General features: G+C 38.4%; 1 protein-coding gene across 1 annotated transcript; it reads right to left on the bottom strand.

Moving 5' to 3' along the window:
• Window positions 1-9,990: 9,990 nt before the first annotated feature.
• Window positions 9,991-16,157, bottom strand: LOC135325720 (transmembrane protein 18-like). Its single transcript, XM_064503718.1, has 7 exons — window positions 16,150-16,157; window positions 15,524-15,577; window positions 15,040-15,187; window positions 14,600-14,720; window positions 12,034-12,088; window positions 11,087-11,180; window positions 9,991-10,962 (listed from the first exon to the last, which is right to left on the bottom strand). Exons 1-7 carry the CDS (start codon window positions 16,155-16,157, stop codon window positions 10,876-10,878), a joined length of 567 nt encoding a protein of 188 aa, XP_064359788.1. The 3' UTR covers window positions 9,991-10,875.
• Window positions 16,158-19,118: the final 2,961 nt, after the last annotated feature.

Genomic DNA, 19,118 nt, shown 5'->3' with positions numbered 1-19,118 from the left:
GTTCAGTTTTTATACTCTGTGTTGGGCTGAGCCACATATACATCCCCTCCTGCACTAAATGCTGGTTTGATGGACTCAGGAGGACATTTACACTTTTTCATTAACTCAGAGACAAACATTGACACAACCAATTGATTCACTCAACTGATACAGTCAGCTGATCCACTCAACTGATAAAGCCAGTTGATCCATCCAACTGATACAGTTTTTTATTTAAAACAGAGGCAACTCTCTGGTCTCCACTGTGTTGAGCCAAGTTCAGTTTCCTTTGCAACAGCTGTGGTCAGTCACTCCCTGTACTCTTCCCTGAGCTTCACAAGTGCATCACCCTCGCCTATCTCCCCTGAGCCTTCTTTCACTGTAGGAGTTTATTGATAAGTCACAGGCATCCACTTGTCCTTTTAAGCAGGGACCATCTAGTCCAGCTATCTGAAACAGAGTATCATGTATAGTGTACAAGCTTACTTGTGTTCTCTCATTTTGCTTTAAGAGTTGGCTAGAAGTCATTAAAAGCTTGGAAAATGCTGAAAAACTTTATGCAAGTTAGTATTGAAGTTACTGAAAGTTTGAATGAGTTTAAAAAAAAAAAAAACCCACCAACAATTGGACAAAATCTTTGGGGGGGGGGGGGTGGAACTGCATTAAGAGCTACTTTACACAAAGGTTCTGGCCTTTTCATATGTCCCAGTATGAAAATCACCAGATGTGGGGAGGGCCTGCTGGGGCCATGTGATTTTTTTGTTCTTATACACTTCATCTGCTATGCATCTGCTATGGGTCAGAGGCATGAGACTTGATTAGATTTGGTCTGATACAGCAAAGCCATTATTTCATTCATTTTTGCCATTAAACAGAGCTCTCAGGATGGTAATATCATATCGGTCTTTATAAATCATTAATTTTTACCTTTTGAAAAAATTAGGAAATATAACCTACACAATGTAAAGGCAGACAGTATTCTACATGCAGCTATAAGCAGTACTGTACACTCCAAACACTGTCCACTGCACGGTATGTATCAGATTTCAAACTGATGTGTAAATGAAATAAGTGGCCATAAACTGTAATGACTGGAAAAGCTGATCTTTCCAAGAGACTAGGGTGGCAAAGCATAACATTCTGAGAAGATCCCACCGTCAACATTGGAGGGCAATATGTGAGTTTCTCCGATTAACTCCTTTGCTTCAATGGGAAGGGTCATAAGTCCTCTATCTCAGCTCTTCAGTTTGCTAGCAGCTTAAGGGCAGAACCAGAGCTGTCGGTATGAGACCACCTACAGGCACGGTAAGTCACATCCACTTTCTTAACCTACAAACTGTGATTTAATGCAGTTTGAGGAAAAGCACAACATGTCTTACTGCAAAGCTGGATGGATTCTGCCTAGTGTAGATGCTTGCATATTTGATTTCACTAGTCTGGATGACCTGTCTGCCTTCAAAAAGGGTCAGAAAAGGAACTATTATTGGAATCCTTGGTATGGTCTCCTATTGTTCTTTGTGCTGAGATGTGTTTTAATGAGCTTTTCAAAGTGGAGTCAAAATAGGATCCAAAATAAGATAGCTTCATATAAACATTTACCCGAAGCACTGAAGTGTGAAGGAAACATCTGCTATAAGAAAGCAAAAGGTGGGTAAGTTTGAGTATACTAAAGGCAGAATCTGGTAAGCTTCATGTAGTAGACTTCATCGCCTAGATTTCAGCAGAGGAAACAAAACTTCTTTACCATGGAATTGTAAGTGATCCTAAAGGCTTGACTTAGTTGCTCATTTGGAAACAGAAAAATTCTTGAATACTTTAAGGGCTGAAAGTTCTGACAGGTCTGAAGTACTTTGATCTGAAGGGAATGACTATCTTTTTACATCTTTTAGCGTCAAATTAAAAATCCATTCAAGTGGAGAAAGTTGCCACTGAGAAGTTCAAGCTAGTGGACATTGCATAAATATTCCTGCCATTAATTTGCTCTGTGACTGCACAGAGGTGTGTGCATGCCAGCCACTCAGGGTTTATTCGAGAGGCCATTGTGGCTCCCCCGCTACCAGTAAACAGGTAGCTAATTTAAATCCAGCTCAGTATGACCACAGGAGTTGTAATTACTATGTGTGATATAGGGTTTATAGTTTCACTCTTCCAATTTCTGCTTCTTTAGGGGAATTATGCTACCTCTATTCTGCCCTTCATGTCATAAGAGCAAAGGCTGTATTTGTCTTATTTGTATTTGTCTGTGAGCCTTTTAATGGAAGATAGAAAGTTACATCCATAACCACATTCTATGATTGACTTGGTCTTATTTCTATACTTTGTGATTTAAATAAATAGTTTACAGTAAATGTTAGTGTAGAAAAATAGATTTAAGGCATGCCATGAGCCATACAAAAGCCAGGCACAATTGTAGATAAGGTACCTTTGAGACTGCAGTCTTAGGAAAAAACATTGAATACTTCATCTTTTTAGCTGAGTGTAGAGGCAGGTACTATTTTAATAGCCATATTCTTTAAGAATGAAGATTCTAGTCTTTTCGTTGTATTGACAAAAGGAGTTTGAAGGATTTGTGAAGTAAAGTAGGTCAGATATAGTTACCAGTTTCTCATTTTTATCTGTAGTATTTCCCACACGATTTCATCCTACATCTTCTTCTCACTTCACCATTTGCACTTCTATTGTAGCTAGAGTATAACTGTCCACATACCCGGTTTGGGAACCTTATGTCTTTTATTCCCACACTACAGTTTGGGAATGGTAGCTAAAGTTCATACGTTGGATAAGGTGAGCAATATAAGTGATTACAGCAGTATCACAATATTTTTACATGTGTAAAATGATATTTTTAAATGTATAAAAGACATGGACTGTCTTGAACTCTTGCTGTAGGACAGAGTCTATCAGTATTTGCAAGTTGAAAATCTCATTTGAGAAGAAAATATTAAGTTCTTAGTAAAGTCAGAGAAAAGAAAATATCTCCATTGGCTCTCCACTAACTTCTGTTTCTTGTAAGTGTTCACTCTCTTTCTTGAAGACTTCATACCAAACTTTTGGCAATACCGAATTATTTCTGTATATGGTTAGGTTTTTACACGAGAATTGTAACATCATTCCAATACCTTCCTGCTAGTTCTGTGCAAACACTTTCATGGGTCAACTGAAATTCTGTCTGGGGAGGGGAATTGCTAGCATCAACTCAAGGTGGGAGAGCAATCACAAAAAAACCAAGGAGGAACTGAACTAATGAACTTGGGAGATCACATCAAGATAGATATAACCAAAACAAGGTTTCAAAGTGTTTTAAGAAAACACTGGTCTATACTGTCCGCTTAGGGCTCAAATCAATACTCCTTGATCATGCTTACATGCTGACTCTCACTCTGGTTCAATTCTGGAGTTAGCCCTTGGCTAACAGAGGAAGGAATCTGGGCTCAGTGAGAGATTGGCTTAAACTTGGACCTTTCTAGTAAAGAAACTTGAGCCATGTAGTGTAAGGAACTGACACAAGCTAGACCATGCCAGAAATACCTGCTACAGGAAGATAACAAGGGCTAAATTCAGTCAGGATGATTAAATTGGTCCACAAAGAAGCACTTTTGCAATTCTGGCTGCTTGCATTTGTTAGGGCATCATCATAACGTACCATCTGCTCTTTTATATGCTTCTTTATAGCTCTGACTTTCAGAGAGATGGTTGTGATTACCTCACATCTTTAATATATAAAAAGAACCGTTTGCTAGTTCAGTGTTCGGGGGGAAAAAAAAGTGTTTTGTCAGTTACTCATCAATTTGCTCATCTGTTTGTCCTGTGCAGCATGATGATTTCAGAGTCTGCTGACACTGTTACCCAAAGGAGTATGATTCATGCACTAATTTTCCTTCCTTCCTGCCTATTTCTTTTAAACTTGCTGGAACTTTAATATATCCCATACACATTTTTCACCTTAAACTATTCTGCCTTTCACTACCAGCACTACATTCATTTCACTTCTAGAATCTTATTTACTTCTTTAGATAGGCGACTTACTAATGATAGAAAAATACTCTAAATTAAGATGGCATAACATTGTGGTTTATTACTGTTAACACCCCATTCTTGGCAAGATATCTATTCTTTTAAAAAGATCTGTATCTTTTCTCTTGGAAAATGAACTCCTTTTGCAAGAATAAAGACTAATATTAATAACAGTACTGTTGTGTCTGTAGAGCCCATCTTTACCAAGGCTATCAAAGTATTTTAGGAAAATAGCTTGTTTCTCTTTTGTCAGTAGGGAGATCATTTAGCATGCTCCAGGATACATAGTAAATCCGTGACCTTCAGAATGAATCTCCTGACACTGAATCTTGTAGCAACTAGAGCATGGTTTGTTGTAGGGAAACCAGGTCAAAGACTATTGGACTCTGACAGTGCTATTCTGACCTTTCTTACAGTTTGACAAATTCACTGTGGACAAATGGCATGTCTCTTTTTCAAAGAGAATTTATGTCTATTTCTTTTTCAAAGAGAATTACGTGAAAATCATTACCATGATAACAATTGTCATTCTTCACTCACATATAAATCTGGACAGCTAATTTGGCATATTAAGCTTGTTCGTTCTGTGACATGGCAGCAGATGCAAAAGTAGAAAACTTGGATACCACATGCTTTATTTGCTAATTAATTTGAAACTTTGATGGTATAAATCAATAAACCAATTTGCTAAAAAGAAATCACTCTTGTGTTCTTTTTATAAATTAGCTCATTTTCATCAGAGGGATGTTCTGTGTCCTGCTTTTTTATAACCATTGAAGAAGGATTAGCTTAATTTAGGATTTGGTGCAATTAAAAAAATACAGGAAGTTATATAAAATTAGATTGTTTCCTTCATTTCTGCTAACTCTGTGATTTCAAAAGAAAAATGGACATAGTGATTGATGATAGTGATTATTTAGAAAAAGTCTCACTATTAATTAACCTACAAAACCAACACCTTCAAGTAGAGCCATTAAACCTGTCTTTAATTCCATTTTTTACAACACTGCAGTGGATCGAATGTAAAAATCCCCAAACTGACAGTTCCCTGGATTCTGTTATAAAATATTTTGTCGTGAAGGGCTGGACACTTTTATACTTTATTTGGTACATCAGCTTCCTGATTTTTGTGATGCTTTTGATTGGTACAAATCTCATAAATCACTGTCTCTTCCAAGGTTGCTACAGGAAGCTGACTACTCTTGCTAATCCCTAAATCAAAGCATGGAGTATGGTATCAGAAGCATGAATGATAGAGTTATTGACCTAAAATGATTCATGTCTTGCAGGTCCTACCACACATGACTTCAGGAAAAAATATTACTGATGAGCTATTGGTAAATTGTCATTGCAGACTGCAAAGGAGTAATACATTTCTACTTTTGTTTGCATATTTATCCAGATTCCACAAAGCAATTTCTTGAATCATGTGAGGAATTTCTAAAAGCTCCTTGTTTCTACAATACTAAATCCCTTCCAAGGCTAGTGTTCTTCAAGACCAATGTGCATCTGTCCTAATTATATGAAAAACTTCACAACCCACCCTGCCAGTTGTAGTTACCTGGATGCATTTGATTTCACAATGCTAAGATTGAGGTATAAACACAATCCCAGTGAAGGGACTTAGCCTAGGCATCTCCTTGTCCAGCTGAACTTCATTTTGTGTGCCCTCAGGCCATTATGCAAACCCTTTTTCTCAGGTCTTTGCTGGAGCAGATGGGAGGAAGGGGATATTGGATAGTATTTCTTTGATTCAGGATTAACGTGTGTGTTATAAATGACACTAGGAACTTGTCCATTTTAAGAAATGTGTCTTGTTTCAATCAGTTCTGCTGAATGCCTTTCTGATTTTTATAATGTTTTCAGACCAGAGAGGCCACACATCTGATCCTGACGTTGGTTTCAGCTGGTTCTAACTCTGGACAGTGCCAAAGACAACAAGACCCAGTATCCATGGGACTATTTAAATGTTATACTGTTACAAACACTGACTATTATCGGTTACAGCTCTTTACCGGGCTTTATTATGTCTGAGAAACTGTATAAGAAAGGATCCTGCAAGTCATATTTAAATGAAATATTTAAATGTGTAAACACAGATACAAACATAGAGGTCTTCCTTTTGAGTCTTGAATTATTCCTATTTGGTACAACACTGTTCCAGTTTTGCAGTAAAACAATAGTATCAGCACAGCCACAAAGGGGAGGAACTGGTCAGAGGAAAGCAGGCTGCAAAACAGAGGTCTACGTAGCCGATCAGTTTTGAGGTATGAGGCAGGTGTTTCACGAGCATGGCAGGTTAAATTGCCAAAGCTATTCGTAGTTGTTTTGTGTATGTGCGTGCATGCAAACTGCAGGAAGGGGAGTGAAAACAACTCAGAACTGCAAGTCTGTGTTCTCAAAGAGGGAGCAGAAAGAGAGCTCAGATGGATTCTGAGGATAAATAAGAAACAGAGCAGCAAGATTACAAGCTCAACACACGAGATACAAAGGGGAACGTCCAGTGGAGAACTCTGCACGTACAGCTTCTCAAAGGGAGTCAGAAAGCCTCTGAACTTTGCTGGGTATTGTTTTTCAGAATGCAGAGAAAGACCGAAGTGATTTCAGACACTCTGACAAGCTCACTGATGGCTATAAACAACTGATAGCTATATAACTTAATAAGGACAGCCTTGGTAATGATGCCTTATGTAAGGGTAAATCACAAAGAAATGGGAGATATGCATAAGTTTTGTTAGTTCATGAACAAGACCAGTTCAGTACACTTTCCTGCATATTGTTTGCAAAACATTGTAATTGTTTTCGTTTTAGTTGTTAATAATTGGTTGGAGACAGGCTCCTCCAGGTGAAATGCAGGTGTGAGTGAAGGGGGATATTTATTTCCTTGCCTAATTAAGAAGCTTTAAAATACAAACCAAAACACAATCCTGACTTCAAAACACTACATACGTGCTCATCTTCACTGCTACAAGAAGTGCTTTTGAATGAAAAGAGGAAGAATTTGAATAAACTTTTGCAAGTGACTGGAGATCTATCTTGCAGTTCAGATGACAATTTATGCTTTCGAAAGCTAAGGTCCAAGCATTCCTGGTCATCCTAAAACACTGCAGAAAGTATTTATGAATTTATGGTGAAAAGCATTGCAGAACTGGCTATGAAAGAAATATTTTGAGTCAGCTTTTGCATATGAAACAGTGACATCCAGTGGCTAGTATGGTTAACTATAATGATTTGATGCACAGAAAAACAGATACACTTGTATTTGGTTTGAAAATTAGTTTTTTTTAAAAAAAAGAGTAAATTACAGTGAATGTGTAAGAAGAGAGAATCCTAAATTCTAGTTCTTGGAAACTCATGTCTTCTCTGTAGGGAACTTTTCCACAGGGGATGATGCCAATTTCTGCCAGCTTGTCTTTTTACACAAATTTTCACGCAACAGAGCTTCTTCCTGCTAGGGTAAAGCTGCCAGGTTAATATTGCTTCTTCTCTTTTAATGTTTTTCCACAGTGGCTAACAGCACGTGTTGCGGTGGAAAGGAAGGCTCTTAAGGAAGGCTGAAGGTTGAGTCACTGCCTGCAAGATACACAGCAGCAGTAGCAAATCAGCTCTGTCTAGCCTTATTTACCAAAGGACCCAATTGTTTTTTTGTATGTTTACTCCAAACTGAAAGAATAAATAGGCTTTTCCACAAGCAACCTAAATTCACATCTCCCAATTAAATAGTATTGGCTAAGGTATTCCGCCTGGCTTAAACATTTGGCTCTCATTCACTTATACATATAAAATTCTAAATAGGCAAAACAACAGTCTCTAAATTCATGATGTAATTATTTTGATTTGACAGCAACTAGGCTCTTACTTTATGCTATTGTAGTATCACTTCATAAATCCAGTCACATAACAAATAAAAAACCACGCTTTACTTAATTTTGAGGGTTTCTCTTATGGCTAGACACTGATGTCAAATATTTTGCAAACTTTAACTCTTGAACATAGTGGTTTCCTAGGCAAGGCTAGCTAGAGGACAAATCATCAACCCAGTTATAAGTTTAAGTCTTTCTCAAATGTAGAAAACAGGATGATTTTTCTGACAATCATATATATGAAAGCAACACTGTTTGTTTGTGATGAGTAAATTAAATAGTTATATAAGATAAATTATTAAAGTTTTAGTAGTCAGGAAAGCTTTAAAAATGCTTAAAATTTTGAAGTTTGAATTTTGAGATGTTCCTCATTCAAGAAAATATTATGTTTCGGAATTAGGTGCCGTCCATACTTTCACTCATCAATACTTCCAGAAAACAAGCTCACTCCTCTGCCACGTTGACTCTCTATAAACTAAGTAATAGCCACCTGCTAGCTACCACATTTTACTAGTGGCATCCAAAATTATCAGATACCATACAGGTAAAAGATTATTCTCACTTGATGATTAAAAATAAATAAATAACCCCCCTGCCTTTCAAATGTAAGGGTTCACTTTATTAAAAGACTGTGGTGTATTAAAACCTTGTATTAAATAGCAACATTCAGCTGTCAATGCAACACAAAACAAAATACTGCCTAAAAGGTCTATTACATGGAGGGGAAAAAGAAAGTGAACTTTGGCAAGCACAAGATTGGTTTTTTTTGATTTTGTTTGGGATCCTCAAAGATGTGGAGAATTGTTTCTGTTAATAAATCTAGGACCAAGCAACAGCAACCCACCTGGGCGATACAGAAAGACACTTATTATCTTGCCTATCTTACGAGAGTTCTGATTGTGGCATCTCTCCAGTTTCACATACACGGGAGGAATTTTCATTTTTCCAACCTCAGACACAAGGAAATGGGTTCAATACTGAAATAGGTAGGGAAAGGTTGCCTTGGATGTACTAAATATAGCAGATTTTTTTGATTGTGAGATATTTGCTGCTTAGGGAACATGCTGCTCTAAACTACCTTATTTACTGTGAATCAAATTCCTACACACAGTGTGCAACGATGCCAAAGGCTATTCTTAATAGGTGATCCCTCAGTACCAGGCAAGGATTTCAACTGAAAACATGTGTAATACTAAAATGATTATACCCTGATATTGTTCTGCTCATGACCTTTATCTTGTGAACTGTTGTGACAACATTTGTGTGGTCACATTTAGGTCCACAGAAGAAAAACTCTAGACCACAAATTCTGATCTTGCCCCATCTATAAAGACCAAAGCTGAACTTTTCCAAACCAGGCTGGGAGAATTATGTCTATATAAATAGAATAGGCCTATTCTTTGGTCCTGAAGACAAGTTGCACAGGCTATCCTGCAGCCATTTGGCTAAATTCTTTTCACACCTCCAAAACAGTGGCTTTTAGTATGCACCTAAAGGCACATACTATCCACCAGACTACTGCAGACATTTTCAAGAAGTGCCCAAAATTGCACTAGGAGTTGTAACAGAATGGAACACTACAAGTGTCCACACCTGCACATATTTATTTATATGCTAACATACATATATATATATATGGCCTACACAGCCTGCAGGTCTTGATAGAGGAATGAATGAGGAAAGCTGTGCTGAGTTAAGGAGTCTCATAACTCATGGGAAAGGTAAAGAAATGGATCCCAGCCTAGCACTTGCACTGCCCTTCCACAACGTTGTGAAGCCCTCCAGAAATAGTTTCACCCTGCCCCATGTGAGGCTCAAACTGTGTATGTGCATGCATTTGCTTATTTTCCTGAAGTATGTAATTCCACCAGTTCACAAATACATGCAAGCTTAGAACCTTAGTAGTGCTCTTTTGCAAGCTAACCTTTGTACTCTACTAAGTTTAATTTTGTAGATCATTTTTCCCATGTCTTAAATGATACATACTTTAGACGAAGCTCTAGGTCTCTGCACAAGGCTTTAACTGCTTCCGCATATAACTTCTACTAAAAAAAGTACATGGACTCTTTTACATTGTATTCATCTCCTTTGCCTCACCAAATTCCCTAAATCTAATATGATCTTTTCACCAGAGTCAATTTGTCATTTCCAGTTCTTTATTAAAAAGTCAAACATTTTATACATGTGTATATACATATGAACAGAATTTTGTAGAACACCTTAAAGCTTCTCCCCTTCCCTTCTGTTCCACAAACTAGCAAAAGACACTATAAAAATTTCATTCATATTTAAGAAAGGATATTTATCTAACTGCATTAAAGTGTAAAATATAAATTGAAACAATTTAGAGATGGTTTTGACTGACTTACACAAATTAAGTACAAGATTTTACCAAACCAGCAATTTGTATGAGAAAGAAAAGGAAAAAAAAAAACAATTAAAAATATCAACTGCAATCCAACAATCTGTATTCAAGATACAATGGATAATTTTATTTATAAAATGGTCCTGTATCAGAATTGTTCACTGCCACACAATACATACATGAGATATGAAACTTGATCTACAAAGTAAAATGTTCTGTAGAAGCATGAGTTCTTGAAGTGTTCTGAATATTAGCCCTCATTTACTAGAATCCATAGCACAGCTTCAATTGGCGTAAGTAGAAGACTGGATACTTAATAAATACGTATTTAACACACAGTTAAAAAAAATACACAGGTGTATGAAAACTGACTGGAAGTTTGTACCGTTATCAGTGTTAATTGTCTTGGTCACGGTAAAAATAGCTTATACTAAAGCACAGAAAGACCTGTTAAGACCAGCCTGTCCTGATTTCATAGCAAAGTTGAGATGTATTGTGAACCCCTGCTTTCACCTCATTGTCCATGGCCAAAGGGTGCAAAGTCCTCTCAACATCAGACACAAAAAAACATTGCTGTTCTTGGATAAACATACAAGAAGGACTCATTACATGAAACAGTATTTTTACAAATAATAATAAAAATATTCAACACTTTCAATTCTTCTTTTTCTCTGCTTTAATTCTCTGCTGTAGTGTCTTCAGTTCAGTCATTACATTCAAAGTTCTGTAAACCCAGGTGACCTGAAAAGTATGAGTATTATTACATTCAACTCATTTTTAATATAATGTGTACACACACACATGCACACACACACATTTACTTATCAGTTTCATGAAAGAAGTATCCATTTAAATAAACACATACCACAATTATGATAGTATTCACCAGAAGTGGTGCTGAAAAGACTAGTGAAATAAACATTCCTCTTGAATCAAAGTATTGGTATTTAGAAAATAGCCTGATAGAAAAGAAAAAAAAAAAAAAGATCATTATTCACTGTATTCCACACAACTTTATATGTTCATAATAGCTGTTCTACATGGATATTGGCCAGATTATCCCACTTCTTGGGAGCCCCAAGCATGGGACAACATTCTACTGTATCAAGCCAGAAGAAAGGGGTCGTCAATATCTAATCAGTTATGAACATTCATTACAATACCAGCCTTTCTTTTTTTTGTAAGGCTTTATTGTTTGACAGAACCCCCCCCCCCACACACACACACATAGTATCTTTCCAGAAAGACTATTAGTATTACTATAGTAATCTTTCCCTGTTACACTGGGGAAAGATTAGTTCAATGCTTACGGAAAAAAGTCATCAGTTTAATTCTGGTACACAGACTAAGTAAACCAGGCAGATTTTCATGATATTTATGCACATAATAAGCATATAAAATACTTAGCGATATTTTTGAGAAATGGTGCTTAACTTCACCTTATTAAACACAAACAGCTAATGAAAAAAAAAAAAAAAAGCCCATGTCCTCTTTCCCTTAACTGTACTACTCTGATTTTCTCTTAGAGTTAGTTTACAACAATCCATGCAAACAAAAAGTGTTTTTCTTCTTTTGATTTTTAGTCAGTAAACACATGTTAACTGTTAGAAAAATTACTCTTTCCTATAAGCTAAGTTGAAACTATATTGCATTGTATGGTTTTGTCCAAAAGGATTTTATCAATCAGTGCAACAGATCTTCCACCATCACATTCTCTTGATGAGACATGAGTGACTCTTTCAATTAATGTTTTTGGTGGAATGATACAAAAAAATAACTCATGCATTTAAATGTGAAAGGGAAAACAGTTACCTCCAATTCATAGCTGCTAATTCATTTATATATTCAGCACAGTAAACTAAACCTACTGTACAACAAAAGAAAAGTATTGTTAGATTCAATACTTCTTTAAAAATAAACAGCAAGTTATCAGTTCTAAGATGTATACGTACTCTACATTAAAATTCCATGATCCTCAGAAAATTGTCACACATTTAACTACATAAAGCCAGTTCTGAATGTTTGAAGTGTCCCATATAGATACTAACAAATATTAAGTGATCAGAAAACATACTTGCAATATTACAAAGAGACATAAAATCCTGCATATCTGAGCTTACAGGAAGAGCTCAGTATACACACGAGTATTTTTTTTTTAAATCAGTATTTTTTCCATCAATCTTGTTGATGATTGCTTCTAAGATAAATCTGTAAAATAAAGTCAGCACTCCCCCCAGACTGGTATAGAATTAAGATATCATTTTAGATGCTTTAGGTTTTATATCCACCATTACTATCTAAAGCTAGTGTACTAAACATTAAGAGTAAATTCACCAGAATTATAAACAAGCATTTATGCAGTTCCTTCCTACATTGCATTGCGTCCAAGTCTTAAAAAGGTAAATCCCTTCTATTTATAGTTTTAACATTTTTGGTCATTAAAATATCTAGGAGAAACACTGTATTTAAAACTGCTTCACAGAAGTGTTTTGAATTCACTTATGAGGACACAGCACAAGCTTTGTTTGTGGTAGGTATATAGCAGAGCAGTCCGCTGCAGTCCAGTGAAAACTAGTATATCCTTATTCAACAGTTATATGTAGCATAAATGCATCAAGACAGCAAGAAAATCCATTGAAATCATATGTTTAATAGAAAAGCAATGAGACTATATATTATCCAATTAAAAAATTTCCTTGTTTTGTTTTTTGTGGAAAATGATACAAGGAGAAACTTAAAACTGCTTCAGTCACTTTAAAGATGACATGCCCAAACCAGTTTAAAAAAAAAATTTGGTGATGTGAAGGGGAATGCCATAATAAACAATATTCTGTATTGTTTTGGCATCAGCTGGGTTATCTTTGTATGGTACTGCACAATATAGATCATACTTATCATGTCAAGGTAAACCAGTGTGATAATTTTGTAGTTTCTTTAGTCATTTTTTACTTTGTACAACATAAAATATTTTTTATTGTTGATGTATCACCAGTGGTTCAATTTTTCAGGGACGTACAAGGCTGTGACTTGATAAGGATTTTTTTAAGCACTCATCTCGCTTACAGGAAATTTACATCATACTTGCATTGAAAAGCCATCAAAGATCAGTTCCACTCCAATTTTCAATGCAATTAGTGCTTGGGTGTGCAAATCCATGCTGGTAACACTAAGAATACTTTAGATGAAGAATCTAAAGTAAACCGAGCCAGCATGTCATTAGAAATTCTACATGCCTAACATTAAATTTAAGAAAGAAAATCCTGACTTTTTAAAAGGAACACTTGGGCCTAATGTGTTGTACACGTGGCATCACTATTTCTTCCTCTGTACTCTGCAGTTAGAAATGGATTTACAGAAATTTACTAAGATTTCTATATTAATTTTGGGAGGTAATTTACATCACTGAAACCTTAGTTTTAGCTGAGTTACGTATTTGCAGTTTTGAGAAAACTGTGATTCCCCTTTCAACTTAACTAGTTGACTAAATGATATTTTAAAATGTCAACATAGTCTTCAAGTGGAATTTTTTGCCTGTGATTCTCTTTAACTTGCTCATCCTTCCTCCATTACTCTGTAAGCATGACAGAACTGAGGCAGTGTGTACAGCCATAACTAGAACCACGGTGCTGCTCGCAGCACATGCATATAATCAAATCCATGACATCTTCTAAAACAAATACCCTCCGCAAGGCTACTCTTAAGCCAGTCAGCCACAAAGACAGAGCTTTGGTTAGGCAAGGCCACAGAGGATCCTCAGGCTGACCTCTGACAAATCCTGAAACAGCAAACACTGGTACCGCAACGGTAAGAACCAGGTTTGCTCTTCCTCATGCCATTCGCACAGGTGTTAGTCAGGCAGTAGACCAGATCCAGAAATGAATCCAGCCAAAAGCTGGCCATATTTCCTGAAGGGCAGCATTAGAAGAAGGCAGAGAGTAACTGCCAGCTTGTGAGAGTCCTTGTCTGCTTCTCTAGAGTAACAGCAATCTTCTGTGAAGCTGTGATACATAATTAACTATGAAGAAACCTTATTTATCACAAATCCTCCCTAAGGCCAAAGTTTCAAGTCACTACTTCATATAGTCTTGGAAACAAAACAAATAGGCACATATGCTATAACAGCTTCTGTGACAATGAAATGCAAGTAAGTATTATTGTGTACAGGCACATGTATTAATAAAAGAGAAATACTGCTTTGCATGCCCTTTAACTATTGTAAAGCATATCACAAAACCCAGTATTACGCAGACATATACAGAAAATTGTAATTACTAACCTAGAAGAATATCTTTAACAGTATTAGTGGCATAAAGGATGCAGGTGCCGCCTGCCACCCGAAAGGCAAGTTCAGGGAAGCAGCACTGCACACACTACTCACCCACGCAAAGGAAGTGCCCTATTTGCACCCGATAGTGCTGCAGAGAGAAGCACGTCAGGAGGAAGCAGAGGACGTGGAAAACCGCCAGCCCCACCAGCCAGGGCTCAGACCAGTCCGTCGTCTAGGGACAAAATTAAGACAGACTCGGCGATCACGCAAGCTCCATCAGGCAGCTTTCCTTTCCACACCCCACACGGAAGAGGAAACCCCCTCTCGCCCACCGGCCCCGCTCGCAGCCACGGGGCGCCCCAGAACAACGCCGCCGGGAAGGTGCCCGCGGCCCGGCCGCCCGCCCAAACGCGCCCCCCCCGCGCAGGGGCCGAGCCCCACGGCACCCCCGAGGCCGGCGCCGTCCGCACCCCTCCCCTCGTCGGCCCCGCCGCCGCAGCGAGCCGCGAGCGCCGCGGGGAGCCCGGCTGCAGCGAGCGGGGGCGCCTCACCACCAGCACAGTGCCCAGCCCCAGGGGCGCGCCCCGCGGCGCCTCCACGGCGGCGGCGGCGGCGGCAGCGCCCCGCCCCTCCCCGCCGCCGAAGCCTCGCGAGAAGTCGCCCAACGGCTGCCGCCGCCCAGGCCCTGCTCCGCGACAGCTAGGGGCGGGGGGAGGCCGTTTGCGCGGTGTGGGTGGCGCTTCCAGGGCTTCCCGCCCCCCTTTGGGAGGGCAGAGGCGGCTCTCGGCAAGCAGCGCAGGGAGCAGGGCTGCCCCGGTCTTCAGTAAGAATCGTCTTTCCTGCTTCTGGAACTGAAATTTTCTCAGTGGTGACTCGACCCTCTCAGAGAAACGGCAGAAACTCCTGTTAGGTTTTTAGTAGCTGACATACAAGAAGATTGGCAGAGAGTATTTTCTGTGGCAGTTTGTTGCATAGTGTCAGGCTGCTGTCAGGGCTTTCCGGGCCCTTCAGATCTGCAGCCCTGTGCCGTGTTGCCTCTTCGGTCTTCCCTCAGTAACAGTGCCTGGCTTCAGCTGCTTTAGGATGAAACTGCGGGAAAAAAAAAGGACAGTGTTAAGCCTGATTGGAAATTTCTGACTAGAAACCACTTGAACACTCCAGGCAGGAGCTTAAGTCTGGTGAAAAATGCTAATCTTGCAAAAGAAAAAAAATGGATTAGTGGGCAATGAAAAGGGGATAAGACATCTCATTCACACCTTTGTTTTTGCTAAATGCGTGTAGGTTTCGAGGAACCTACCAGTCTTAAAGACCTATCGCTCTTAAGTAGAAATTTCAAGTTCAGGTTCATCGGCTAAGACAGCAAGCTTCATGATCTTAACAGAATTATCTTTGTCTGAACCACAAGGCATACTGTTACGCAGTAGCTCTATGCTGTGGTTTTCATGACATTTCTATTGCTGTCATGAAATTATTTTTTCTGAAGGTTTGGCTTACCAGATCTGAAGCTTTGGCTTACATTTTTTGCCAGATCATTTTTATATGAAATTGGGTTTAAAATTTGATTCATGAAAGTTCATGAAGTGCTGCAGGAATGGGAACTCTGACAGCTTTTTTCAAAATGTTTGGAAGTGCAAGCAGAAGTAAACACTATAAACACTTACTCTACCATATAGACAAATACAGGCCTCAGTGTGAACTGTAATCTCTTTTTAGTGTCATACTTCTGCAATTTAGTGTGAGTTACCTAAAACTGAAGATGTTTTTTTCCATTTTGTTTTAGGATTTTGGTGGTCTTTTTCTCAGCAACAATAATATCTGGAGGTAAATGAATGGCTTTGCACCATCCTGCTTAATTTTACAATGCTTTAAGTAACAAAGGCTCTCATTTCTATTACTATTCTGATCTTAGTTTTAAGACTGGAAAAAAGAAAAAGATGTTTTCAGCCCACATTATAGATTGGGAAATAAGGCCAAGAGAAATTGACTTGTCATTTAAAAAATCTTACGATTAATGTACTAGATTAAATGATTTGGGATTTCTGTAAATGGGGAATCAGTTTCTTTTAAATTGCTCAGTAACTGACTAGAATAACTGTCTGCAACAGCTGAACAGGTTCAGTGAATGGAAGATATAGTAGATGCTTTATGAGCTGAATATGCTGGTCAGTGGTGAATCTATCATACAGGCAAGCTGGCTGGATAGAAAGTTAGTGGCTTATTATGACTACAACATACAGTATTGAAAATTTTATGTAGTTTTTACTGTCAGGCACTGTAGAGAGCAGTCAGTGCAAGCTTTATCACAAAATACAGGCTGCTTCTATGAGACTGGCTAGGATAAAGTCAATAATGGTGTTTGTCAGCAGGTGGTAGCAGATACATAAGTATTACCAACACTTTTGTGTGATATAGGTTAGCTTTCATTTTTCATGGAGAATGGAATGTGAAGCAGAACATACTTAAAAATAACAAATACACACATTGCTCTTTTATAGGGAAAGGCCTGTACATTTTTCCTGTTACAGCTTCTCTGCAGATCCAGCATGCTACATTCAGATCTTAATTTTAAAGATACTATAGAAACAAGAGGTATGCAATATCAATGATGATGTAGAAATATTTCTGTTCTTTTTACTAAGAGTAACTAGACAAATAGGTTTTTAAAACTGAATCTCATTTTTCTATTGTAAGATTCAGATTCCTATATAATTTCTGTCCAGGCTACAGTATAATCCATTTTGATTTTTACAGGAGAAAAAGGAAAATGTATCCCTTTTAACAAAAGAAAAACTTAATTGTGCATAGGTAGGTATCTAAAATTACACATTTATATAAGTTTAGGTTGCTGAAGACCGAGCTCAATGACAAAAAAGATCTGCTTATGGCAGAGAATCTCAAAACTGAGTGCTAAACTATATTTTAATCATAGCACTGGGAGCTGGCCAGCAAATCTGGGTTTGTGCTAGCCACTACTTGGAAGTGCCTTTTCTACTTACTGTGGAAGGACATGCAGGTTAGAATCTCCAAGTAAATAGGAAGGAACTTTTGTTTTTGAAATTCCCCACACATACTGAAGTGCTGCCCTTTTTTTTTTTTTTTTTTTTTTTTTTTGCCTTTCTTTAACAAATCTGTGAATTAGCAGGTAGATAGTTCTCAGTGATCTTATTTCATTAAGATCCTAAGTGTAGGTTCGTTCTTGTGGTATTGTATTCCTAATTTTTACCTCAAGAAGCTAATGTCCCTTGTAATGCAAGAGCTGTATTTAGAATATCTTTGAAAAATGAAATATCATACCAATATCTGTTGTCCTTGTACCAAGCCAGCCACGTCCTACACTCTTTTCTTCTTTGCCTTTGATATTGTTCTGTCTCTGCAGGGTATGTTCCATTATGAACTGGAGTTTGCTTAGGAGTGATGGTGGTGGTGTGAGCTATCCAAGCTTTCCAAGCTGGGTGAAACAGAATTTATAATAGTCTCAGTTTAAAAAGGCAATTTCTTGGGGAAATGTTATTAGGAACTTTCTTGTTCTTAAACATCAATGAAAAATACACGGAATACAAAATAGAAATAGCTCATGACTTCCCTAATGTGACAAGATCAGTCCAACAACAGGCACGTCCTCTGATCATGAGTTGTTCACACATCAAGAAAGTCAGGTCACAGCTTGCGGTTATTCTGCTATTCTTGTCCTTAACATGCACATTGATTTATGGCTTTGCGTCTTTGAGGGTCTGCTTGGAGTTGGTGAGACTCAAGTTGTTACTTCATTCTTTGAAAGAAACCCTGAAGTTGGTCCCCAGGCATTTCCAACAACCTTTGAACATGGAACCATGATTTCTTAAGCATGTTGTTTTCAAGAGTACTGAGTGGCTGATTGCACCATATCAACGTGCATTGGCCCATTTTTGTTTGGCTTATTGCATTCTGACTGACTCACTCAGAAAGTGTGACCCCAGCCTTGCCAGACAAAGCAGTCTTCGGTGAATTAGGACCAGGTGAAGCCACCCAGTGCAGAAGTTCATCAACAACAATAACCTTGACAAAAAAGCAAAGTACATTACAGTTATAAAAAATGTTAGTAGGAGTTGGGTAGCAAAGTTTGTCTTCCTTTTTTGTCATTATTATTATTATCTACCTCAGACCAGATTAATCTCATCAGCTGGATCTTGACAGATGTAGTCAAGATCTTGTGCAGGTGGTGCTTCTGGCTTAGTTGCACTTAGTGACAGGGTTGGGTGCCCTTTTCTTGCTCTTGAGATGCTTCTGTTTGAAGTAGTAGGTGGCCTCCTTTACCAGGCAGGGCAGGTGAACTGCTGCTTCCTGTGGCTTCTCCCTACAGCAGTTGTGGAATGCTTGGGGAGGGGTTGGTTCTGAGGGCATGAGCTGAGTCTTCTTCAGCAGCATAAGGCAGGGGCTCCAGCATGGAGCAGACAGACCCCAGTGAAGATAATCTTGTTTCTCACGCTGAGAAGGAACTGGGGTACCAAAGGGATGGTGAGCGGGATAGCAGGGAGGAATGGGAGACTTAGACCCACTGTTGCCTTTTCTCCCAGGGGCTCTCCATGCTTTTCCCAAGGAGAGGGCAGGCTGCATTGCTGCTCCAAGGCCAGAGTGCCCCCACTGAGACCCT

The sequence above is a fragment of the Dromaius novaehollandiae genome, unplaced genomic scaffold (genome assembly GCF_036370855.1).
Source record: "Dromaius novaehollandiae isolate bDroNov1 unplaced genomic scaffold, bDroNov1.hap1 HAP1_SCAFFOLD_53, whole genome shotgun sequence".
Classification (NCBI taxonomy): domain Eukaryota; kingdom Metazoa; phylum Chordata; class Aves; order Casuariiformes; family Dromaiidae; genus Dromaius; species Dromaius novaehollandiae.
This window is presented reverse-complemented; position numbering and strand designations above follow the sequence as displayed.